This window comes from Ctenopharyngodon idella, chromosome 24 (assembly GCF_019924925.1).
Source record: "Ctenopharyngodon idella isolate HZGC_01 chromosome 24, HZGC01, whole genome shotgun sequence".
NCBI lineage: Eukaryota > Metazoa > Chordata > Actinopteri > Cypriniformes > Xenocyprididae > Ctenopharyngodon > Ctenopharyngodon idella.
The window spans coordinates 11,272,386-11,298,902 of NC_067243.1; the positions used below are offsets into that span (position 1 = coordinate 11,272,386).

The following is a 26,517-nucleotide window of genomic DNA, read 5'->3' on the forward strand; positions in this document are numbered from 1 at the left end:
GCTCACGTGACTCTGTGCAAGTATCCATTTACATTCAACAACTGTTATTCTTCTTGAATAATCACTGACAGAACCATTTATTATTTAAAAAAAGAAAAGTTTCTCTAGGCCAGTTAGAGATAGGCCATTGTACGAGCGTTATTTCAAATTATGTTACAGTGGTGGTTTTGCTTGTTAAATGTAAATTAGCCTATTGTCTAAATGTTACTTTCATGGCCATTGGTCTGTGTCACTTATCTGGCCTTTATATCATTCTCTACTTTTGTTTTGGCAATCTTTTGTCTTGGCAACCTTGTTCCAGCTCAAATAGTGTGTTCTGGTATTTTGTCAAGGGCTTTTGCAAGACTTGTAGGTTGACTGGAATCTTTCATTCTTCCTCTCTCTCTCTCTAGATGTCCAATTGGCCTTAATTTGAGCCTCCAAATTGATCTCCTCAGCAGCTTGTGGAGGATGGAGGAATTCTCTTGTCCAAATGATGAGTAGTAAAGGAAGAATAAAAAAATTCTGACTACAAGTAAAAAAGTGATGAGTGGTGCAAAAATGGAAATTACAAGGTATTCTAGAAGTTTCTCTCAGTTTGTGTTATCCATTAAAGGGACAGTTCACACAAAAATCCCATCAACATTTACTCACCCTCATGTTGTTCCAAAACTTTCTTCTGTTGAATACACAAGAAAATTCTTTGAAGAACACTGGGGTCCAACGTTAGGGTGTTCCACCGAAAAAAAATCATATGGGTTTGTAATGACAAGAGGGATTCAATTTAGAGTGAACTATCCCTTGTAGAGAGATGTCAGCATTTTGTGGTGTCATTTAGTTGTAAGACTTTTTAAAAAGTTTAACTCAAACTCTTTACCTAAACAGTTTCATTAGACTCTTACCTCCATCAGAGTACGTCTCTGTTCCATATCCATCCTGTAGGCCGTTGTTCCACGTACCCTCGTACTTGCCGCTGTTTCCTGTGCTTTCCCGCACACCGTAGCGTCCCTTAAATCCATGTGTCCATTCACCTTTATAAACCCACTTGCCCTTGTTTTCAACACCAATGCCATGACGCTTACCTTGCGCCCATGTCCCCTGATAGGTGTTCCCACTGGGCCATGTATAGATGCCCACCACCTCAAAGCCGTGGCTCCAGGAGCCTGCATACTCGCCTTGGCCCTTAGGTCCTGTGCAAATGCCATGGCCATGGGCCTTTCCCTCTTCCCACCCTCCACAGTATGATCCCCCATCATCAAAGTTGAACCTGCCCCCAGTGGACATGCATGAAATAGGTTTTGGCAAATACCCCAAATCTCAAAAAGAAAAGAAAAAGAAGTAAGACCCAAACAAAATCAGACTTGGAAATGGGGCCAGGGTGTTGGTGGAAAGCTGGGGGGAAAAAAACCCCGTAAACGCTCCCTTGATTGGCCTTACAAAAACAATGCAAAAAGTTAAAAGAAAGAAAGAGGAGCCCTCCTGGGCAGTAGTCCCCTCCTGTCAAACTAGGCAGGAGCAGCTTGAGCCCTCTCAGACCATCCTCCTCCAGGAGTGGAGCTTTTTATTCACAAGTTGCTTTCCTGCAGTTGCTTCTTAGTGATGAAAGTGGGCCCACGCCAGCCATGCGCCTTGTTCTACCGTTACCAGCGCAGAAACAATTCTCTCGGTTCTGGTGCTCCGGCCCCCTCCTCGTTTCCTGCCTCCACAGAGGGCCCCTGTGCCAGCACACACCTACCCTCACTCCCGCTCTCCCTCTCTGGGGCTTTGAGCTGTTTCACTTCCCCTCCCAGTCGTTGAGACCACCAGGCTCCACCTAGAAACCTGTGAGCCCTCAGAGTGACGGCCGATAGATGAAGCAAGCAGGTAGCATTTACAAATGCATCCCCTCTGCCAGGAGCTCACTTACTGTTGTACCAAATCCACCCGACATGCTGATGCCACACAGAGAGACAGAGTGCAAGAGAAACAAGAAAAAAAAGAGCGATGGATTTTGCAAGCTTCAGTCTCTGTCAGTTAGCAGCAATGCAGTCTCTATTCACACACAATCGCATGCATATATACGCACGCTCTCGCCAGCACTGGATGAGCGCACAGCTTGATCGTAAACAAACTGATGTGATTAATTCCTTATCTGGGCACTGTTTTGTCGTTGTCTCTGCTTTCCTCTCTGCTCTCTTTTCAGGTCTGTATAAAAATCCTGTGCTCCGGTTTGCTTGCAGGTGGGAAAATCAGATTCATTGTTTCTGATGTACCTTCTTCTGTTCTTCCTTGACTCAATCACATTGTTGGGATGATTTTCATGTGACGCTGATGGTCTTTTTCTCCGTCGTCATCTTATTCCCCCATATGCTTGGATGTCTCTCTCTCTCTCTTACACTGGTGTCTCTCAAATCTGCTCATTAGAGGCGGACTGTTCCAACGCAGCCAACTCCCCCTCCCCCTTGCACATGCTCTCTCTCCCTCGCTCTCCCTTCATTTAAAGAGACATGTACTGCGTTAATACTCACCGCTCTCTCTCTCTCTCTCTATCCACCTCAGGGAGCAAAGATTGCTTTTCCTAATTGCCCGGCTTAGTCCTCCCCCTACCCTCCCGCTAAATCTCCATTGCTCTGCCCTCATAGAATAATTAGAGCATTTGTCAGTTAATGATATGGCTTGAGATGGTGCATTAAATCTCTTTGTTGTAGGTGAGATAATATAAAATCTGCTCTGTTGACCTTGGCTCTTGATCATCTTGACTATTCTTCACTGGATTCCATTGAATCTGTAAGGCACAAGGGTTTCTTTTACTGTGGAGACTCGTATCATTCATAGACAAAGTATGTTATAATTGAAGACATATCACTACATACAACACAGTTTCAGATTACTGAGAACCCCATGCTTTACAGTATGTCTCCTTCTTCCTTCTTAAACAACTTTTCCTTAGAAGTATCCTGTAATGAAAAAAGCTCATGAGGATTCAAGATGATACATGGAGACTTACTTCAAAATACAGGATGTAGATTTGTTTATATACACGTAAACAAGGAATTTGACGAATACATGTTATCATATCATTAGTTTTAAATTGCAATTGTGTGTAACAGTCTGTTTGTAAAGAGGAGGAGGGATATTTATCCTCTCAATTACAGGGGATCAACTCTGATGGAGCTGGGTAAAAATACTCTGACATGCTGCTTTGGCTCAGCAGGTATTGAGAACCAGGTTTCATGCAGTAAACAGGTCACCTACAGTTTGAATCAAGAAGATTCATATATTTGACTACATGTGTTTGACTGAGCAATGCTAACTCATTGCTTCTGGTGGTTTAGCTTATCAGGCTACTTTAGTAATAGCCCGCTGTTGGCTTGATTAGCATTAGAGGAGGAGAGGGAGATTTTATGAAGTGGGATCAGCAGGCATTGTGTGGGAGTATGTGTATGTGTGTGTAAGATAGAGATTGCAGGGTAAGTGTGTGCATTCTTCTCAGATTGACAGATTTTGCAAGGTTGTTCTTAGAAACAACTAAAGCCTTTCTTGAAAAACCTACAAAAAAAGAAATAATTTGACAATTAGACATCAAAAGCCAAACAATATTAACAATATTGCCATGTTAACCATTAAAATAACATTTTTTACCAAAAAACTAATCATTACCTGTAATTGCATGGGCGTAATCCTGTTCTGATGCACAAATCTTACATTTTGAAAATGTAATTGTGTATAGTATCTGCTGTACTATGGAGGGTTTGATGCAGACGTACTATGGCTGTGGCTGGTTGAGGCCTGAGGAGCATTACCATGGAGTTTAAGCCCAGAGACACAACATCACTCAGACTTGTTAGCAAAACAGGCCGTGATGACTCACGCACCCCTGCAGCACAACTGTAAACATCAAGGCTGTTATTGAAAATTTGGAGAGTTATTAAATTAGCTTCCCATACTTGTTTAACCACAGGGCAGAAATAGCAGAAACAGGGATATTTGCTAACTCAGGTTTTTTGGGGGGTTGTATTAAGGATGAGCATGTTAAATCAACTCAAATACTTGAGTACATAGGGCCACGATTAGAATGTGAATTGTTGTTGTGTTAGAATGTGAATCTACACATGCATCAGACAAACATCTTTGGCATCCCATTCACTAGCCAACTCATTAGAAGAGAGAGAGAGAGAGAGAGAAAAAAAAAAAAAGACTCCGAAAGTGTGTCCCTTTGCTTTTCCTGCTGATTTACCGTAATTATCTTAATAAATAGTGTGCACCACTATTTTTGTTGCGGCTAGCTTGACCTTCTGTTGTCTGATGAATTGGCCCACAAAGTACCACTGAAAATTATTCTATGACACTAAATTAAAAATGACACCCCTATTTGACATTTATGTATAACTTTGAATTCAGTAAAAGTTATCGTTGTTTTCATGATCGATCATGGATGGCTGTTACATGAGTACTCGTGCCCATCCTTAATTTGTATCAGGTTAATTTCTACATCAAAGTAAACATGTGTAAACTGATTTTTTTTTTTTTTTTTTTGGTACTAGTACTAGATTTATATATTTCCAAAGCTTTCAATTTGAACACCTGTCACCTTTGCTCGAACACAAAAAAAGCTTTTAAATTTCTGTCACAAAATGAGAGTCAACTGCTCCCTCTAGTGTTCATATATGATCAGCAACTGTTTCTTTTGCCAGCACTGTACATTTATTAGGTTATACTAAAGTTTAATCTTCTACATTTTTATTTGATTATAACAATTTACCAGTAGGGTCTTCTCATATTCTGTCAGTGGTTCTAAATTAGATGCCATAAACTAAAAATGAAAAACATTTATTACAGCATTTATTAATCTGTTAATGTTCATTTATAAATATACTATTACTCGTTAATTTGTTGTCATATTGTAATGCATACAAATTAACATTAATGTTAATTTATAGAATTTAAAATGTTAAAAACCTAATCAGTATATGTAGAAATTAAGGATGTATTAAAATATAATCTTTTTACTGGAGGCCCCACAACAAATACACATTTTGGGTTTCTCCCTTGATTTAACAGCACTCAATTTTGGTCACTCCACTTGTCAGACCAGAGTTGCACCCCTGCATGTAAAACTTTTTTCTCTAGAGTAAAAATTATGATGCATATTTTTAGAACATTTTGCATTTTAATTATTAAATTATTTAAATACAACATCATTTATTTTATCACATCTCGCAGAACCTTTGGAAAGTCACTGAGGGCTCCTAGTGGGCCATGAACAAATTGAGTATCCAGAGACACAACAACTCTCAAAATGCTATTATATAGTTTCATTCTCTACCATTGTCTGTGTATTAAACCTCATTCAATTTACAGAGTATTGAAAAATGATTGTTGTGATTATAAGCCAGGGTATGAAGCAGTTTTAACCGTTACTATTTTGCTAGGTTGTATACAAAGAAAAAATATGACAGAGTGGAAAGTATTTAAGAAAATATAGAATCCATTAGATTGAATGAGGATATTTATACTACTTGGTGCTTGATGGAGCCCTGAAACAATTGGCGCCATCTTCGGGAAAGTTGACATCATTAAATGACAAAACCAGAGATTTCCAATATATGCCTAGTGGCTAGAAAAGGCATACTTCATAAAAGGGGGTTTCCTGTACTAAGACCACCACAGGAATAAATCACAGTATTTTATAAAATTTAAATAAATGTAATTAATGTCTAAAATTCAGTTAAGGATGTATGTTAAGTGAATGTACGCTATCTCTTTAAATAATACAATTTTACTGTCCACATCAAATGTGACTGCAGGCGCTTTAGAGATATACGAGAATGGCGTTTTGGCCAATCATGGCGCAGAATGTTATTACTGACAAGCTGTTCATCCAATAAAAGTCAGCCATGGGCGGGGTTTGCGTGAAGTTCGGGATAGTGAACTACACTGTTTTCCTTACTCGACTTCACGACAGGATAATGATAGGCAACGAACCGTTGATTAATCACTCGCGTGAAGTGCAAACAAAAGCAGCGGGTAAAGTGTCACGTTTTTATAAAATATAAAAAACGCTTCTTCAGCGTCCGACGAAGGAATATATACGGATATACTGACGTCCATTCGACCAGTCAAACTGTTAAAATTGGGGAGTTTTCCACACAAAATCTTTATTGCCCGACGAGGGTTCCTTTGCGCGTGCACAGCAATGCCGATAATTTCATCTGGACAAATCGGTCTAACGGATACTATAACATCTGAAAGAAATGTGCTTGTTTTATAATGTGTCCTGGAGTCTATTGAATAACTGGCTGACGTGGGGATCACGCAGGGGGGCTGGCCGAAAAAGGAGAGACACGGGCGGGCAGAGGGGCTACGCCGCCGCGCGTCTGGGATTACAGTAAACACTATTTGTTTCTTCAATAACTTGATAGGCTTTGACGAGATAATGCAATCGCTGGCATATAAAACGCGAAGGAAACCATGTAGCATGTCTTGTTGTAGGGGTTCTGAGACTCTCAGACTGACCACTGCCTATAAGTTCATGGATGTTTACGTCAGTGAATGATTTGGAAGTTTGTAAAGTTCGTAAAGGCCATCGACCACTGCTGTATGAACTTTGTTTTTAATATCTGATGCATTTTATGAGTGCTGTGTAAGATGGTTGAGAACAGATGCTTTGTTCAGAGAGAGGAGGTTTACCGCTGGTTCTCCGTGTTGAGTTCGGCGCAGAGGGCTGAGTTCTTCTGCGGCCTTTTGGACCTATGCGTTCCCATTGAGCTGCGCTTCCTCGGTTCGTGTTTGGAAGACCTAGCCCGAAAAGACTACCACTCTCTGAGGGATGCCGAAATCAAAGCCAACAACCCGGCTGACCTCGCCAACCTGACCAACATCACGGATGAGGTCGTGAGGAGCAAGCTGCTCGTCTCACTCGCGCTCCTCAGCTCGGACAACCGCGTAGCGGCTGGAGTTTTGTTTCGCACCCTCACTCACATCGACACCATCATTAATAACTACGGACTTCAGCTTAACGATGGCCAGACGGGAGAGCAGTTTTTGCTCCTCTTCACCATGGCTTCGAACCATCCCGCCTTTAGTTTTCATCAAAAGCAGGTGCTGAGGCAAGAGTTGACGCAGATACAGGAGATCCTACAGGTGACAGTTGGTGAGGCGTCGTCGACGTCACAGGGGGGCGGGGCCTGTGCTGCTGCGCTCCCAAACGTGAGCGCGACCCCGACCTTTCCTTCCTACATCACCGCTTCCACCTTCAACTCCTGCCAGGCCGGATGTCCGTGCTGCAAGGTGGGAAGCATTTAAAGTCTACATGTAATGAAATTTGCCCTGCATATTTTCTCAAATGCATTTTATAGATCTTATTGTGAACCATTCATCCATGCAAATGTTTCATTTTTGTAAACAAAAAAAAAAGTTTACTCAAAATGTGCCTCTCCCAGCGAAAACAACAGACTTTTGCCATTCATTTAGTCCACTTAAACCCCGGCCCTGCAAGCTCACTTTCATCTGCCTCCATTTTTGTGTGCAAAGCCCACATTTAAAAATTCAGTCAGTAGCCAATGCATAGAACCAATTCCCCGACATTTTTCTTTTTCGATACTTTGTTACACTCGGAAAAAATACGGAAAAAAATGTATGCCACTACTTCCGTTTCATTGCGACTTCCAAACCTGTGTAACTGACTTTCATCAAAACACAAAAGAAGATGTTTTGCTGAATGTCAAAGAAAGTAAATGGGTCACATCGTTGACTAATTGATTGATGATCTAAATAAATTATCATTTTTTAATTATTGAAATTTTTAGAAGAGGGCGGAGCTTTAACAGCTCGCGCTTCGGTTGCTCAACAACAACAAAGCTGGAGAATCTCACACAGCCAAAATGACGATTGTCAGTAACGGTGTTCAGCCTTACATTGTTCAAACCGGAGTCGGACACTGATGGAGAGACTCAGGAAGAAGTTACAACTTTTAGAATGCAACTGGACATTTCTGAATGGTTAGTGGATAAATTTATGTAGATGCTGTGGAGTTGATTCAACTCATCGACTAGCATGTGCCGTCATGTTAATCTTTTGTGCAAATGCAGCATTGAATTGACCCTCGTTTGTGAAGCAGTCCGGCGTAAAATGACGGCTTGGTAACAACACTCTACTACAACAACTCTTCCTCTTCTCTAAAGCAGCCCAACATGGCCTCACCCACTTTGTTACGTGTTCCCGGAGGCAGGGTTTATGTAAATTTTGGGGTTTGCGATGTCACCAACTAAGGAAGAAGCTTGTTGTAGTCCCTACCAGCAGTTTATTTTAGTCCTTAAACAGAGAATTCTTTAAAAGAAAATATCTCCTTTTGCATTGAATTTTGAGTGTTGTAACTTTGCAGATGTTGTTTATGATGTTCTTTAAGGTGGAGTTTGTAAATGTATGCCGAATAATGTTAGTGTGGTTAATTTAGCCTATAACGAATTACTTAGAGGGCAGACATTTTTATCCAAAGCAACATGGACTGTCCCCTTGCTTAGAGCAACCTGGGGTTAAGTGTCTCAGTTCAACAATGCTGATGGGTCATAGAACCCCTTTTGGGGTTTGAACCCGCAACCTTTTGCTTACTAGCCTCAATTTTTAAGCACTAGGCCATACACCCCAAGATATACAGGTCAGACCTGATTTATTCAACAGTATCTATGGGGAACACCAAGAGCAACAATAATGAACTGGGGTCATCTGGCAAAGACAAACAATTCAGCCATGAGATCTCACACAGCTCACTACCAAGGAGTGTTTACTGTCTTGAATCTCCTCTCCTGGAGGTTTCAAGTCCACGAGTAAGCTCAGTGCCTTTACGATTACGTAACACTCATACTTACACTTTCTTAAACCCAGCTTGTAATGTAATATTGCAAATGTGTAATTATGTTGTAACTCAAAAATGTCAGCTTGGTGAGTCAACAAACAGACTTTGAAAACAGTGACAGAAGCAGCAAAACCCTTTAATTATAGAATATGATATTATACAGCAGTTCCAGAATAAATAGATGTAAAAATGACATTATATGTGCTGACATGATGCACACACAGTTATGAAGAATATTCCATAGCAGCTGCTATGGAATATCTGTTTTTTTTCCCTCTTATTAAATCCACACCACAAGACTGTCTTCATGACATCTTGTTGTTTTCATGTCTTCTTTTTTGACATGTCTAAATGCCTCCACAGCACCTTCAGTGTGGGACTGAGATACAAACTTTTAAAATACAAACTTTGTGGTTATGTGATATTGGTTTCTGTAATTAAGAATCATTGTGCGGCTAAAACGGTAAAAATGCATGTTGACAAATTGTGATATAAAACACTTCCTGATGTATGTTGAGTCTCTCATTGGCATATCCCAGTGTTGTCAGATCTATATATCTCAAGTGGAGTGTTATCTGTGCTGACATGGGCTCAGGAGAGACACATGCTGCCAAAACCTGTGCTTCAGTGGGTGTAGTGGGAAAGTACCCTGTGAAGGCAGAGAAGGCGGTTCTATTTAGTGATTTGTTGGTTTTGGCTTTCATGAACTGAAGCTCAGCACATTTCTCCATGCTTAAATCAGCCCTCTGTGTAACTCTCCTGTGATTCATCAGGAAGCACAGACTGCGCGCTTGTTCAAGAGACCTTTATACTAGCCTAAACATCAACAGAAACGCATGCTCTTTTGTCTCAAGCATCTTTTTGTGATACTTTGTAATTGCCAACATTTATTTGAATTACTTTCTATTAATTTCTGATAGCACTGTTTAAAGATGCCATGAAATCCAAATTGGGCCCATTTTAGCACTTTCCACATGTTATGTTTTTAAAGCAATAGATCAGGGTAGCACCATATATAAGGTTTAACAGAAATGAAAACGAGGCTGTGAGGGATAGAAGTACAGTTTGTTCAATGGAATGTACTGTAGTTTAACAACATGCCAGTTGTTCAGCTGACAAACAAACAAACAAACACTTTCAGTAGACAAAAACTACACAAGACCGTTTTGAAAGTTGTGAGTTTTGAAATCTACATGGTCTAGGACCTTTATACAGTACATACCATTGTAAAGACTGTTGTTTTCAACAGTTGATAATAATGAGAAATGTTTATGAAACACCAAATCATTATGTGACCCTGAAGACTGAAGTAATGGCTGCTGACAATTCAGCTTTGCCATCACAGGAATGAATTAGCTTGAAATATTTCAAAATAGAAAACAGTTGTTTTAAAAAAAAAAATCACAATATTTCTGTTTTTACTAGTGGTTGACCAATATTAATTTTTATGGATGATATATGATATTACACTATTTAAATTAACCATAGTAAAAACATAACAACAAACATAACAATTGCTGAAATTCAATAAACTTTAAAACTAAATTACTGTATTTCAGATTGTGAAAGTAAAAGGAGTAGTGAAGGCCATATCACGTTGACTTTAAACTGCCACAAAAACAATATTGTAGGATTTTTACATCAAACACAGCTATTCAAATACAACCCAATGTCTGGAAATGTTGGGATGTTTTTTAAATTTGAATAAAAAAAAAAAAAACTAAAAGACTTTCAAATCACATGAGCCAATATTTTATTCACAATAGAACATAGATAACATAACAAATGTTTAAAGGGAGAAATTTTACACTTTTATCCACTAAATGAGCTCATTCCAAATTTGATGCCTGCTACAGGTCTCAAAAAAGTTGGCACGGGGGCAACAAATGGCTGAAAAAGCAAGAAATTTTGAAAAGATTCAGCTAGGAAATGTCTAGCAACTAATTAAGTTAATTGATATCAAGTCTGTAACATGATTAGCTATAAAAGGGATGTCTTAGAGAGAAGTAAAGATAGGCAGAGGCTCTCCAATCTGTGAAAGAGTTTGTAAAAAGATTGTGGGATACTTTAAAAACAATGTTCCTCAACGTCAAATTGCAAAGGCTTTGCAAATCTCATCATCTACAGTGCTTAACATCATCGAAAGATTCAGAGAAACCAGAGAAATCTCTGTACGTAAGGGACAAGGCCGAAGGAATGCCCGTGGTCTTCGGGCCCTCAGGCAACACTGCATCACTCATCGGCATGATTGTGTCAATGACATTACTAAATGGGCCCAGGAATACTTCCAGAAACCACTGTCGGTAAACACAATCCGCTGTGCCATCTGCAGATGCCAATTAAAGCTCTATCATGCAAAAAGGAAGCCATATGTGAACATGGTCTGTCGTGTCCTGTGGGCCAAGGCTCATTTCATGGACTGTTTCAAAGTGGAAAAGTGTTCTATGATCAGACGAGTCCAAATTTGACATTCTTGTTGGAAATCACGGACGCCGTGTCCTCCGGGCTAAAGAGGAGGGAGACCTTCCAGCGTGTTATCAGCGTTCAGTTCAAAAGCCAGTATCTCTGATGGTATGGGGGTGCATATGTGCATACGGTATGGGCAGTTTTGGAAAAAAGAGGAGATGCTACACCATGGTAAACATGCCCCCGTCCTAACTTTTTTGAGACCTGTAGCAGGCATCAAATTTGAAGTGAGCTCATTTAGTGGATAAAAGTGTAAAATGTCTCCTTTTAAACATTTGTTATGTTATCTATGTTCTATTGTGAATAAAATATTGGTTCATGTGATTTGAAAGTCTTTTAGTTTTCATTTTATTCAAATTTAAAAAACGTCCCAACATTTTCGGAATTCGGGTTGTAATCCTTAGTAATAATAAAGGCTAATTCACTTTTTGTCTATCGCCTTGCTCTTCTTTGTCTGCTATGAACAGATTAACTCAGCTGTACTTTTCCAAGGACTACTTTCCTTTGTGTTATGATCCACACTTCAGCTGAGTCTTTAACAGAAGAGCATGTTTTTCAAAGAGAGGAAAAGAGGAACAGAGATTTGGCAGCGTGGGATGTGGATGTGGCAGCAGTGGACTGTACGGCAGTCCTAATTGGTTTCAGAGCTGCCTTTTACTAGCTGCTGTGCTTAGCATATTTGGTACCGGCCTCCTACTCTGCTTTAGCAAGCTGGAAGATGTAACCTCAGAGCAGGAAGGGGGAGGAGCTGAAATATTGAACTATTGACTCTGCCAATCAGAATGGGTTGTGGGTTTGTAATCTGATTATCTAATAAAGCAAAGCTACAATGGGAAACATTTGCAGTTATATGTTTTATTTTTAATTCTTAGATGTTCTGCTCAGAAGTAATGACATAATGGCACATGTGTTTTGAGTTGGCTTGATTAACAGGATGAGTAATTATAGAACAGTCATCTACTACCAGGAAGTCCATGACTCACTTTTTAGTCATTTGTTTCATTGAACATGAAGATGTTAGCCAACAACAAAGTAACAAAACTGTTTAGTGACACAGAGTAAAAAAGTTAGGCTTAGGGTTAGTCTTAATCCTAATCTCTTAATTGTGAATTTTACATTCACATTGAGACTTGATATCTTGCAATTGTGACTTTATTGTAATTTCAGCTTTTTATCTTAAAGTGTGATTTTAAACTTTTCAGATCTTTCGATCTAATGGACGAAATAAGCTCGCACAATTTACATATGAACGTAAAGGGGACAACCAAACAACATACAGTCGTTTCTGCTTTGACAGCCCTTGCGAATGCCGTGAGTGTGTGAGTGAAATCAGGAATGGTGAGAGAACATTGTGCTTGGTATGTTTTTCGTCTTCAAACCAAACTTAGGCCTACAACTGACAAAGTTTAAATCTCGTCTGGCTAGTGCGCTTCCCATAATGTTTATGCATTAGGTCAGTAGATGGAGAATAGGTGTTTTCTTGTGGCTGTTCGAACTCATTTGACCACATGAGGGTCTACACTACGAAACAAATGGACTACCTCTGGAAGTGGTCGAAAGTGGACAAGCTCAGAACGTTTTAGATCCTGTTTACACCTGTATTTAGAGTTTGTCCGCTTGTGATCGGATTGACGAAAACGCTTTTTAATACTTGGTATAAACAGGGCCTAAATGTCTCTTGATGTTGAATGGTTTCATGCTCTCTTCAGCTGATAATTCGCAGCACATTGTGGTTGTCACAAACCATATGTATCGTCATTCATTTCAAGTAATGGCTTTTCATGTAAATACAGAATTATTTCACCCAAAATTGAAAATTCTGTCATTTATTACTCACCCTCATGTCGTTCTACACCCGTAAGACCTTCGTTCATCTTCGGAATGCAAATTAAGATATTTTTGATGAAATCCGATGGCTAAGTGAGGCCTCTATTGCCAGCAATGTCACTGAACCTCTTAAGATCCAGAAAGCTACTAAAGACATATTTAATACAGTTCATGTGAGTACAGTGGTTCTACCTTGATATTATAAAGCGACGAGAATACTTTTTGTGCATCAAAAAAACAAAATAATGACTTTTAAACAATATCTAGTGATGGGCGATTTCAAAACACTGCTTCATGAAGCTTCAAAGCTTTACGAATCTTTTGTTTCGAATCAGTGGTTCGGCGCAAGTAAACGAAGCCTCGTTTACTGAAATCACGTGACTTTGGTGCTCCGAACGACTGATTCAAAACAAAAGATTTGTTAAGCTTCGAAGCAGTGTTTTGAAATCGGCCGTCACTAGATATTGTTGAAAAGTCATTATTTAGTTTTTTTTGGCGCACAAAAAGTATTCTCGTCGCTTTATAATATTAAGGTAGAACCACTGTACTGACATGAACTGTTTTAAATATGTGTTTAGTAGCTTTCTGGATTTTGAGAGGTTCAGTGACATTGCTGGCAATGCAGGCCTTACTGAGCCATTGGATTTCATCAAAAATATCTTAATTTGTGTTCCGAAGATGAACAAAGGTCTTACGGGTGTAGAGCGACATGAGGGTCAGTAATAAATGACATTATTTTCATTTATGGATGAACTAACCCTTTAACCAATAGTAAATCCATATGAAGTGAACAAAAGAAGCAGGCCGTCAAAGTGAATTAAATAAGACCCAACCACTCGAAGTGTGACAGCTCTGTCCATGTTTAGTTCTGACCTATGTTTAACCTTTGACTTCTTTTTCAGACTGTGCAACGGGAGGTCACAGGAGGTCAGACGGATGAAGGCTTAGGTTCTGAGATCGTGCCTCCAAGTCCGTCTCTCTTGTGTCAGGAAATGCCACTCAAAGTGCACGTCCGAAAACCCAGCAAAGGTGAGTTCCACAACTTTCAATCAGATCCACAAATGCACTCCACAATGTTGTTGGAACAAGAATGCACAGGCTGAAATCTTTTAAACCAAAGTTTCATTCATGTGAGATAGCTGGTGGAAAATATTGTCTCCCCTCCCCACAGGCCTGTTCCAGCAGAGGAGGATAAATGAATCAGAGTGACAGTTAGTTTGCAGAAAGAGATAAGTGAGGTGGTAATCCAGGATCTGATATATCTAGCCAGTAGCCGGTTTTTGACCTGAAGTTGTTAGTGTTTTTATTTGACCAGCCAAAAACAACCATGAATGGAACTCTTGCAATGTCCAAATATAGTAGACAGAAGTTTATTTTTTATATGCTTTGTGCTATCATATGGAGCCCACATGACATGCGGGAAAAAAATATGTAAATCGTGGCCACGAATTAACAATTCGTTCCCAAAATGTCAGCATGTTTTACTAATTCAGTCCCCCATTTTAAGTAAATTGAGTGCATGATATAATCATTTGTTCTTTCGTTTTACTAAATTGTGCTCATTTTTTATTTGTTTTAGTTTTAGTTCAACTTATTTCAGTTAGTTGCCAAGGCCACATTTCTAATTTTCATTTAATTTTTTTAATTACCAAAAAGGATTTTTAATGGTTCTATTTAACAATAACAACACTGGTTTTCAAAGCATATAGGAGTTTTGTAAACTGCATTTTGCCACTGAATGTTAGACGGAATGGTTTGTACCTAAAGACTTTTTCTAAAACAAAAAAATGCATTCATTTTAAAACCGTAAACAGAACATGTGTGCAAAGTGTAATATATCAACCATAATTACTAAATGTGTGGTCTTTTTATTCAGTTAACACATCTCAAATACTTGGGTCGCTGACTTAAGGCAATCCCTACAAGACAATTTACATACTTTTATCTTATTCCTCTCTCTAATCACATAATTAGATGGGTGAGGCTTTCGGCAGAAATGAAGCGTAGGATTTTGTTTTGCCAAGCTCAGCACCCTTCACGTGAAACAGCGGGTCTCAGATTGTATCAGGTGCACAAACAGTGCACAAGTTGATACTCACACACACAGATCTACAAAGACTAAATAAGCAGTATCTCACAGGCAAGAGTTCTGTTGTACTGAATATAGAAGTTAATATTAAATAATACTGAATAACTTACATTTTTGACAGAGTATGGACAGTTGTTTTATTTTTTTAATTTTTTTTTTTTTTTTTTTTTGCCTCACATTTTGGCCAAATGATAGAAAAAACTGAGCACCCACATAGCTACAATAAACTTTAAAACCTGTAAGTTGATAAAAATGTAATGCCTCAGATGCTGTCGCTACAGACGAAACACTTATGTCCGAAATTCTCTAAAATTTGCTGGTCAGAAATCTTGTAACTCCATTTGAGCTTGATTTAGGTAAAATTTTAGTAATATAATGACACATGTAAGTATCTGGAAATAATTATCCGTAAGCCATAATATCAACTTTGACAACACAGTGTTTAATTATTTAAAAAAATACAGTGTTTTTTCCATTTCTTAAAAAGTAGAGGTTTTGGTGATGCAAGGTTTCTCCAATATAGTTTATTAATTTCCAGAGTTTTAACATTGCTTTTTGAGATTTGGCATGCAAAGTTTTTCTGTTTTTATTAAAACTGAAATGCATGCTACATGAAATCCACTTATTATGAGTTTCATATCTGGTTGAAGATTGAACCTCGCTCATAAGGGTCTGCTTATCAGGTTTAATGGCTTCTTTAGCTGTAGTTATGAGATTTTTGATCATTTGCTCTGGTGGACTTTGGTGCACTCTGTGTGAACTTTTGAGTCTTATCGCGGACGGACTGTAAATACACATGGTTATGAGTCCCCAGAGTTTGCATTCTTAACTAGTGGAACTAAGAGTTTGCCTCATGTTTGATGGAATATCTTGGTCAGGCACTTTTCAAAACTGTTTTTTATTTTAATCCTGAGGAGAATATTAAGAGACACAGCCTACTGTATCTTACATAGACTCACATGTCCATACAAGTTTTGCTGGCATGTGTGCCGTCATTTCTTGAATTACGCTCTGTTGTGAGCATAAGTGTATATTTTTGGTCCTATTTTGTCTCGATGTTGGCTCAGCAATGGCACCAGAGCCCAGTTGTTCAAGAGTAGTCTGATCGAATTTCAGCTATCGGATTGGATTAAATCTTGAAAATGAGTTGGTCTGAAGAAAAAAAGGATTCTGAAATCGGATTAGGTCACGGAATCCATTTCTGGTTTTGATCTGGATCAAACCTTCAGTATGTGTTGGTCAAAACGTTTTTAGAAGGATTGGGATGACTTTGATCCAAAAAATCAAGATTATCCTGATCCCAGCAGAAGGGTGGTTTTTGGTGGAAATTGATCAAATAATACAATGTATGTTAGAATCATGCAGTATACCTATTTATTTATATTTTGAGCTTAATTTTTGTTACAGCGTGTCATGCATATTCTCAGTTTATCTCAGTGTTTAACTCTTATATCATCAGCATAATAATATATTTCTAAATTTGTACATTTTCAAAAGAAAATGTCAGTGACGCTTGACCATGTAGAACCATGCGTGTGTATATATATATAACTAAGATGCCTGAAGCTAAAATATATGGTCAGTTGTGTATATATTCGTATGACCTGGGATCATATTGCTCCATTCATTGCATATCTATACCATAACATAATGGAAATGTCAGTTTGGGAAGGCTTTTGTGCTCAGCGGGTGTGCTGGACGCACTGGTCATTCGAATCGAACAGAGCAGAGACAGACTGTTGTTTTGCCTGCTGGTAATTTAATGCTTCTCTGCTGCATTACCTCATGGCTTCAACGCATGCCTTCAGCACGAGCCATAGCCATCCATCAACACCCTCACACACACATGGATTCGGTAACAAAATCACAAGACTTCATTTACACCCATGCAAATGTGAGAAATATTTAGCGTCTTTAATTGAACGTACTCAACTCCGATTCTGGATATTGACTTTGTTAAAACCTGTGAGGTTTATATGTACACGAGTCGGATCAAAGACGGTCCAGATAGCTGTTCTTCACAGGATCTCACAATGATAACAAAGATATTTTCAGGATCCTTGGAAATTCCCCGAAGTTCTTCCATGATCTGCTGTTTGTCGATTTAATGTTGGGATGTGCGTGCGTCCATGACTCCAGATCTGCTTGTCTGTTCTTGTACGTTTGTCTGTGTGTGGAGTTATCATTGTGTCCGTACAGTATGTGTGTATTACAGCCTAATGCTTGCTGGGTAACTAGAGCTGTAAGAATGGGAGAATGCCTCGGATTAGCCGGCCTGGCATCAGGTATGCAGCAACTGCAAGCCCCAGGGCATCTAAAGTATACAAAGCATAGAGAGTAAGGTATGTGTGTTGGGAGTGTATTAAAAAAGTATAGAAATGTGTGTGTTTGAGAGAGAGAGAGACCGAGAGAGATGTTTTAGGGTGGTGAAGTACAAGATGTTCCTGGATCAACATCTTGGTTGATCCTAGAACAACATTCAAATCAACCAGTCAGATTTCAGGCACATGTTTACAGGCTAAGTGTCAAATTTAGGCTTACAACTAAGGGTTAGGGCCTTCTGCACTATTCTTATTCACCTATCATTCCCTCTGATTTTAGGGATACGTTATGGGTAGGGTTAGATTTAGGTGGAGGAAAATGGTTAGAACTAAATTTTCAGACAGGAATGTTGATCCAGGAACATATCTTACTTGGCAAAATCACGGTGACCATTTTGGGATTGTCAAACATACCAGTACTACCTATACCAGTAGGCTACCTGCGTATATTTGGTACACACTGCCTTCTAACACTCTTGTTTGTGTTTGTTTGAATGGTCTCTGAGCGTCAAAGGTTTATATTTACAGCGTGTTTTTACAAGCGTTGAGCATTGTAGGCAATCACAATCATATCTGTTGAGTGCTTGAACACAATGGCCAATCAGAGGTGCTAGTCAGTAAATTAGTCAGAACCCGCTTAACACTGCTGAAAATGCACGTTTTGTTTTGTTTAACGCGAGCTCCATACTCGCGAATCCTTTCAGAAGAGTGTAAACAATGTATATAAGAGATTCTTTGTGCAATTAAGAAAGCTTTTTTATAACTAGAGTTTTCATGAGAGCGCAGAATTGAGTAAGCTTGCGCTTTAGAGAATGACAGCCTTAGTAATTATAAAGGAAGTCTCTTCTCTTGATTTCTGTTTATTACCCAGTCACAATTGGATTCACAACCATATTTAAATGTACAATTAAATCAGAAACTACGATGATTGACTGTAATAACCAATGGACGAGACAAATGGGACAAATTTTCTTAAAGGATTTAATTTAACCGTTTTTGCTCTGGTACTGAATTTGGTACAGAGAATCCAGAAATTTTACTGGTATTGATACCGAAATTTTTGTACAGTGACAACCCTATGTATGCTGAAATGCGGTGGGCTTTTAGGGCAGCTGGACAAATGTACTTTAAGACTTTTTAAATGTACTTTTTTTTGAACATTTGTTGAATACAGAAACTAAAGCTAAATTTGTTGTCTTGTCACCTGATGCACCTCCATTATGGACATAGACCTTCAAGATCAAATTGGTTGAAGTACAGCAGGCATTTTGTGCTATTTAAAAAGAGAATTAGAACTACTGAGATTCCAGTCCAATATCTAAAAAAAAAAAAAAAGAGTGCAGAAGTATTATGGAGACTCATCCTGGAGTTTTCTAAGAAAGTTCCTCTTTCTGAGTCATGAACAGACCTTTCATGAGTGATTGAATTGGCCTGACAGGATGTTGACTTTGAATTGGAATGAAAGGAGAAAAGGAAATTACTGAATTGCATTTCTAAGAAATTCAGCACAGTCACTCAAAAGTTTTGTGACTGAACAAATGATCATCACATCATAGGGTTTTGGCTAATTATTCTTATATTTTTATATTATTATTTTTTCTTTAATATTTATATTTTTTCTTCAACAGATTATACATATTTCTCTCTAAACTAAGTTCAGTAACATAAAAAAATTGGTAACAGATCACATTGTTTTTAAACTTTATTAAAATCAATACTGACAAAGAAATTTGGGGTAAATTAGATCTTTCTAAGAAATTAAATGTTTCCTCATTAAATGAATGTTAATTATTTGAAAAATAATGAACTGTATGATAAAATGTTTATAGGTGGCATTTCAAACATTAATTATTACTATCATTTAATATTTATATAATCATCATATGTATGTTTTGTGTATGATAACATTTAATTCATACTAAAATATGTAATTTAAAAACTACATTTGTAAGGATTTTTTGTTGGTGTTGTTGGCATGATGTACACCACCATTCAAAACATTTTGGGTCAATAATATTTTTTAATGTTTTTGAAAACATTATACGCACAAAGGCTGCATTTATTTGATCAAAAATACAGTAAACATTAAAATATTATAAAAATTTATTTTATTCCTGTGATGGCAAAGCTGAACTTTCAGCATCATTACTCCAGTCTTCTGTCTCACATGATCCTTCAGAAATCTAATATGCTGATTGGTGTTCAAGAAACATTTCTTATTATTATCAGTGTTGTATTTTTCCAAGTATTCTTTGATAAACCAAATGCTGAAAATAACAGCATTTTATATATATATGTATAAGACAATCAACCTCTATCATTTCAGAAGGTTGAGACAGGAGAGGTGAAGAAAGAAAGAAGCAAAAAGTGACAGATGAAAGAAAATAACTTGTTCAGGTCAGCTGCACCTGTGCATATCCATGAATTAATAGAGCCCAGTGCTGAAAGCTCACGTGGGAGGACAGGAGAGATGGCAGGTGTGTACCCATAATGCCCCTGCGCAGTGAGCAAAGGTTGAGAAGTGCAATGATGCCTGCAGTGAAAGGTCAGAGGGAGGGGGAGGATAGCGAACAATGTGTTTGTGCTGTGTCCTCGAATATTATTACGGTCGTTTTCACTCTCTTAATATTACACCAATTTTTATAAATCAATAATTATTATTATTATTATTAATAGTAGTAATAATAATATATTAATATTTATATATTAATACTGTTTATTGATATATTGGTACTATATATTAAATATATTTTATGTAAATATAATAATTTTATCATTTATAACATGCATTTTTGTAATATATGCTTTTTATATATCAATAATAATTTATTATATATATAAAATATATATATATATATATATATATATATTAATAAATAAATATATATCTTATAAAATAACAAAATTATTGTTATATTAATTTTTTAAATATTAATAATAATAAAATACAACAATAATGTGTAATATTTAAACCATTTTGCCTTTCTGTTTTACAGGATTTTCATGTTCTATGTGCTGCTACTTTTGGGCTCTTTGCGATTCTTGAATTATTTAAATTGTTTATAGTCTGTTTTGTTACAACAATAGTGTAAAAATGCATAGCCAACAGGAGAATTGATGTGGTTAAATATTTTAGTGCGATAGAAGCAAATACTTCAAAATCTCCTAAATGAAAATGCATCACAGAAAAAAATCACGTTCTATTTTAAGCATCATATTTGTGTAGAAACGTTTGATTCAAATGCAACCTTAATCGTAAACAGCATTAAAACACCTCAGTATAATCTGACATGTTTTAGTGATGGTGCAGTTGAGCAAACACTCTTAAAATTATTTCTTTTCTTTGAGATGAAAAACGCTTTGTACTTCACACATTCGCATTTGTCCGTCTGCAGTGTGTGTGTCGTCTCAGACCACTTCACAAACCTCTTCCTCCTCTGACAGTGACCTCTCTCTGGGTTTGTGGTTCACTTTCACTCCATGGCGCACACATACATATAAAAACACACAGTGTAATGAGGGGTTTGGTGGGTGGTTTGGGAGGAGCAGACAGGCATCTCTCGTTGCCGAAGGGAAAAGCCTCCTACTCTCCGGAACATTCCAGATGAGCTCACACTTGCCTGCCGGAGATGCGGAACGAGATGAGACCATGAAAAAGCTCTAAACGTCAGTGTGTCGGTGCAGCAACAAAGAAAGTTCTGTGATCGATTACCAGCCTTCATGTCATTCCAAATCTGTATGACTTGCTGTCTTTTTTGAAGACCACATGTTTTTTGTGCTAGTCGCTCGATCTTATATTTAGAAATGGCTAATCTCAACGAATGAGAGAATTCAAGGCGATCTACCGCTCTCAGATCTTTTGATATGATGCATAGAACTCACAGAATTACATTCAGCTCTCTGTCCACACACACACACACACACTACAGGAAGTGCTGACACTGCAGGGTATATTTAACATGCTTGCCCATGTTTACGGTGAGCAGACTCCGGATGTGTTCCTGCTAGCTTGTGTGTGTGTGTGTGTGTGTGTGTGTGTGTGTGTGTGTGTGTGTGTCTGTACACACTTAAGCTGGACACTTGAGAGGCACACTTGTAATATATTAATATCACATAAACTACCATTCTGAAGTTTGGAGTTGGTAAGGTTTTTCAGTGTTTTTGAAAGAAGTCTCTTACGCTCACCAAGGCTGCTTTTTAAAAAATAAATAAATAAACAGTGTATTATTACAGTAATATTGTGAAATATTATCACAATTTAAAATAGCTGTTTTGTATTTGAATATATTTTAAAATGTAATTTATTCCTGTGATTGTAAAGCTGAATGTTGATCCATTTTTTGATGAATAGAAAGTTCAAAAGAACAACATTTGTTTGAATTAGAAATCTTTTGTAACATTTTAAATGTATTTTCTGTCACTTTTGATCAATTTAATGCATCCTTACAGAATAAAAGTATTAATTTTTAAAAAACTCTTACTGACTCCAAACTTTTGAACAGTGGTGTATAGCAAAGATCAAACCATTTAAAGGGTTAGTTCACCCAAAAATGAAAATTCTGTCATTAATTACTCACCCTCATGTCGTTCCACACCTTCATTCATCTTCGGAACACAAATTAAGATATTTTTGATGAAATCCGAGAGTTTTTTTTTTTTATCCCCTATAGAAAGCAACATAATTATCATGATTCAAGGTCCAGAAAAGTAGTAAAGACATTGTTAAAATAGTCAACGTTACTACAGTGGTTCAACCCTGTCATTCTAATACACTGTTTATGTTCTTCGCTTCCAAGATCTACGTCAGAACGGCGGCTCATTATTGGCTGGCTCCTGCATCAGCATCACGTCTTGCTCACGTGAACAGCGTCGGCCAATACTGAGCCAGCATTCTGACATAGAACCTGGAAGAGCTGGACGTCAACAGTGTAGGAGAATGACGGGGAGAGACGAATTTGTTGAATAAAGTCGTTATTTTTGTTTTGTTTTTGCGTACAAAACGTATTCTCGTGGCTTCATAACATTATGGTTGAACCACTGTAGTCACGTTGACTATTTTAGCAATGTCTTTACTACTTTTCTGGACCTTGAATGTGGTAATTTTGTTGCTTTCTATGGGGGATAAAAAAAAAACTCGAATTTCATCAAAAATATCTTAATTTGTGTTCTGAAGATGAACAAAGGTCTTACGGGTGTGGAACGACATGAGGGTGAGTAATTAATGACAGAAATTTTCATTTTTGGGTGAACTAACCCTTTAAAGATAGTAAAGTTATGAAACAATATATATTGTCTTCTGTCCCTCCTTATTTTTACTCTCTGATGCTCTCATTTAACCTCACTGTCTGTTTAATTTGAACTTCATCTCAAAGTCGCTGGTTTGCCATCAAAATATGTTGTGAAATGAACTGCCTGGAGGCTTGAATTCTCGCCTCTCAGGTTCTTCCTTCTTAGCTAAATATGCTTGAATAAGTTCTAACCTGCCAGAAACCATCTGAGAGGTTATTAAATTCTGGAGGATTTTCTCACATACTCTAATAGAATCCAAACAGTCTGTGATAATACTACCATAATTCATTTCGGAGAGTATGTGTCTAATTCTTATTCAATGCTTGGGGAGTGAATGTAACTCATTCAGTTATTTGGGGTAAATGTAAGTATATTTTGTTGTGTGGAATGCAAGAATGAAACAATCTAGCTCTTCTTAACTTTGTAGCAAATCTGATTTCATATACTAACAAGCTAGAGCAAGATATTGCATAAAGTTTCCTCTTAAAGAATCATTTCTGATTATTTCAGGTCTGATTTCAGAGGGATTTCAGGCTAAATATACTCATAGTGATGTGCTAATTTCCTCAAGAAACATTTCCTATTATTATCATTGTGCTGATTCTTGTTTTTGTAGAAACTGTGATGCATTTTTAAATCCTTTTATGGAGAATAGAAAGTACAAAAAAACAGCATTTAAAGGGATAGTTCTCCCAAAAAAAAAAAATTCGGTTATCATTTACTCACCCTCATGTTGTTCCAAACCATGAGTTTCTTTCTTCTGTTGAACACAAAAGAAGATATTTTGAAGAATGTTGGTAACCAGACAGTTCACGGTAGCCATCAACTTCCATAGTAGGAAAATACTGTCAATGGCTACCGTCAACTGGGTTTGGAACAACATGTGGGTGAGGAAAAGATGACAAAATGTTCATTTTTGGGTGAACTATCCCTTTAAGTTCTGGAGGTTTTTCTCACATATGCAACAATGCAAAAGTCTGCTGTAAACAAACAGATTTGAACTTTATACCCATGGTGCTTGTCTTTTTTGCTTGTTTTTTTTCAGTTTATGTTGAAAGAATTGAACTAAGAGGAGTTACACACAAATCAGACAAACCAACAGAATACATCCTGGAGGTGAGTTTTGTGTCAGTTTGCAGTACAGCTGTAAAAACCGTCGTTTTTGAGATCAAAATCTCCTGCATGTTCTCTATATTGTATCTCCAGCAAAAAGAGGTCCTTTCCGTAGTCGTGTCATATTTTTAGAGAATAATTATTGCCAAAATGTGAAATGTAATTGGCATGTTATATGTTTGTCATACTTTTCTCTTGGTTGAAGGCCTTGTGGTCCGACTCCACTTTGTCGACTGTCAGCAAAACCCCTCAGGAAGTGCTGGAGTTCATCTCCCAGGTGAGTGACAATCATGTGTGTGTCGTTACATGCGTGTGAGAAATGTTGAGCTAAGATGAAAAGTCTTAAAAATAAAACATTAGCATTCCTGTTCATCCTAATTTCTTGGCCATCACTGGAACCGCCAGAAAGTTGCATAGTCGCAATGTGCTTTGACTTTGAATAATTAGTGCTGGAAAGTGGAGCTTGCGGAAGCCATTGAATCTTTACAACCTGTCAGCGCTCAACAATGAAACAGTGTGATTGTGTCTCTGTTCTCTCTCTTCAGCTCTCTCAGCTCTTTCCTGATGAATGTTTGGAGAAACTTCTGCCTCAGATGCCTGGACTTGATTCCACTCATGACCTAGATCCTCGGTATTTCTGCTTCTGAATCCTTACATGCACAAACAGATACACCAAATCTCATTTATACAATTTTTTACCAGGGATGGTTTATAAATTTAATGTTTACAATATATTTGCAGACAGATTGTTTTAAAATTCAGTTTTTTTAAAGCTGCAGTCCATAACTTTTTTTGGTTAAAATTATCCAAAATCAATTTTTGAGAAAGTACATAACCAGCCAGTGTTCAAAACTATCTCCTTACCTTAGCCCGATTCACAACGGTAAGCTTGTAATAATGTTTTATAATAAAATCGGTACTGGTGGGTTTCTGCGGGAAATTCAAGCATGCAGCCGTTTGTCTTTGCATCATTACGTCACGTCTGTTTACATAAAGAACGAGTCCCAGCTAGTAGGCTACAGTATATGGCATGTGAGGATGCTGCCGGCGGCGGATCATTTATAGCCTTTTCTCACAGCAGCTGGAAAAATTAAACATATCATTTTGATGCCGGATTGTAATCCAGAAAGGTCCAAATGACAATCATCAGTGACAACTGGAGATTCACCCGTAGTCAAAAGCAAAAGACGTCAGACTGTGGAGTGGCTACAGAAATTGAAATCTACAGATAACGCTAATACACACTAAATACACACAGTCACGCAATGTTGATGTTGTTAACATTAACAATTTGAGAACGAAGTATAACAATAATAATAATTTGCATGATTTGACGTGATCCGAGCTAAGCAATCATTAGATGTAATCACCATTGGCAGCGCGGTTTATTGTAATGCTTTTTTTCCTCAGTTGGTCAGAACAAAAGTTGCAGACATGTTACTTAACTTGTTCAGATGACATTTTCCGGTGAAAATTCTTATTTTGATCATACTTCCAAGACGTAGAATCTGTGATTCTGATGTACAGTATCCACACCGATGTGGTGACTTACAGCAAACATTAGATTCATCCTCACTGAGGAGCTGTGCCGACGCACAACCCACGTAAAGATGATAATTCCACAAATAACTGCAATTGCAGGTTTCAATTACGGACTGCAGCTTTAAATTAATCAAAAGTGACTAAAGAATATTTATGTATAAAATTAAATAAATGCTGTTTTTTATTTACTTTCTATTGATCAAAGTATCCTGACAAAAAATGTGTTTCTACAAAAATATTAAATAGCACTGCTTTCATTGATAATAATAAAATGTTTCTTGAACACACACACACACACACACACACACACCACAAATCACTGGTCAGGAAATTAGCAAGCATTGCACAAAAAGCAAATTAGCATGAAATAGCCTTCCCCTTTGTTTTCTTGAAATGTTTAAGTCGTGTGGATATAAAACTTGCAGACAGCTTCTTACTGGAAGAAGAGTCAGTTTTGTTCCACTCAATGAAATCGCGTTGATTTCGCCACCCGGATGCCCTCCCGGATGTCTGTGCACGCCACTGCTTCAAATAGTTCATGAGTTGTTGAACAATGTCTCCCAGTTAGTTTGAGTTTAATGTGAGACCAAATGACCAGGCCAAAACATGAGCCTGATGGACTTGTTCTCAGGCGACTTCTTGGTTGTCTTTGCAGTGTGATAAAAAAAAAAATCATTCCTCTTTACATAACAACTTTTCATGTGTGGAAAGCAAGCCATTCTGCAATATTGTCCTATACTCCAAAGCATTAAATGACTTTTCACAGTGAAGTAGTTCACCAATACCAGCAGCTAAAAAGGCTCCCCACACAATGACACCTCTTCCTCAATGCTTCGCTGTGGTAGAGATGCATTTATTATTATATTTCTCACCAGATTTTCGAAGACACCACGGTGGAGCATCACCATCCAACTCGTGTTTCATTGATTCATCATTCCACACAACTCTGCTGATCCACTATGAATCAAACTTGCTATATTCTGCCAAAAACTTCATACTGTCTGATGTTTTTCAGAGACAGAAATGGCATTTTAAGTAGTGCATATGCTTAAATGTTG

The 26,517-nt window shown here is 37.7% G+C and overlaps 2 protein-coding genes across 4 annotated transcripts in view; one reads left to right on the plus strand and one right to left on the minus strand.

Moving 5' to 3' along the window:
• Positions 1-2,409, minus strand: part of jph3b (junctophilin 3b) — a 41,514-nt gene extending 39,105 nt beyond the window's left edge. Inside the window, exon 1 of the mRNA XM_051883380.1 lies at positions 882-2,409. Within this exon, the coding sequence (XP_051739340.1) occupies positions 882-1,263 (382 nt within the window). The 5' untranslated portion in view covers positions 1,264-2,409. The remainder of the gene's footprint in view (positions 1-881) is intronic.
• Positions 2,410-5,261: 2,852 nt separating this feature from the next.
• The window catches only part of zcchc14 (zinc finger, CCHC domain containing 14), a 33,048-nt gene continuing 11,792 nt past the window's right edge, over positions 5,262-26,517 (plus strand). Inside the window, exons 1-5 of one of the 3 annotated variants that reach the window (XM_051883379.1) lie at positions 5,262-7,248; positions 14,008-14,134; positions 23,850-23,920; positions 24,123-24,194; positions 24,463-24,548. In XM_051883379.1, coding sequence (XP_051739339.1) covers positions 6,607-7,248; positions 14,008-14,134; positions 23,850-23,920; positions 24,123-24,194; positions 24,463-24,548 — 998 coding nt within the window. In that variant the 5' untranslated portion in view covers positions 5,262-6,606. Of the gene's footprint in view, positions 7,249-7,297; positions 7,959-14,007; positions 14,135-23,849; positions 23,921-24,122; positions 24,195-24,462; positions 24,549-26,517 lie in introns of those variants that run through there. The other 2 variants (XM_051883377.1, XM_051883378.1) reach the window with 2 other exon arrangements.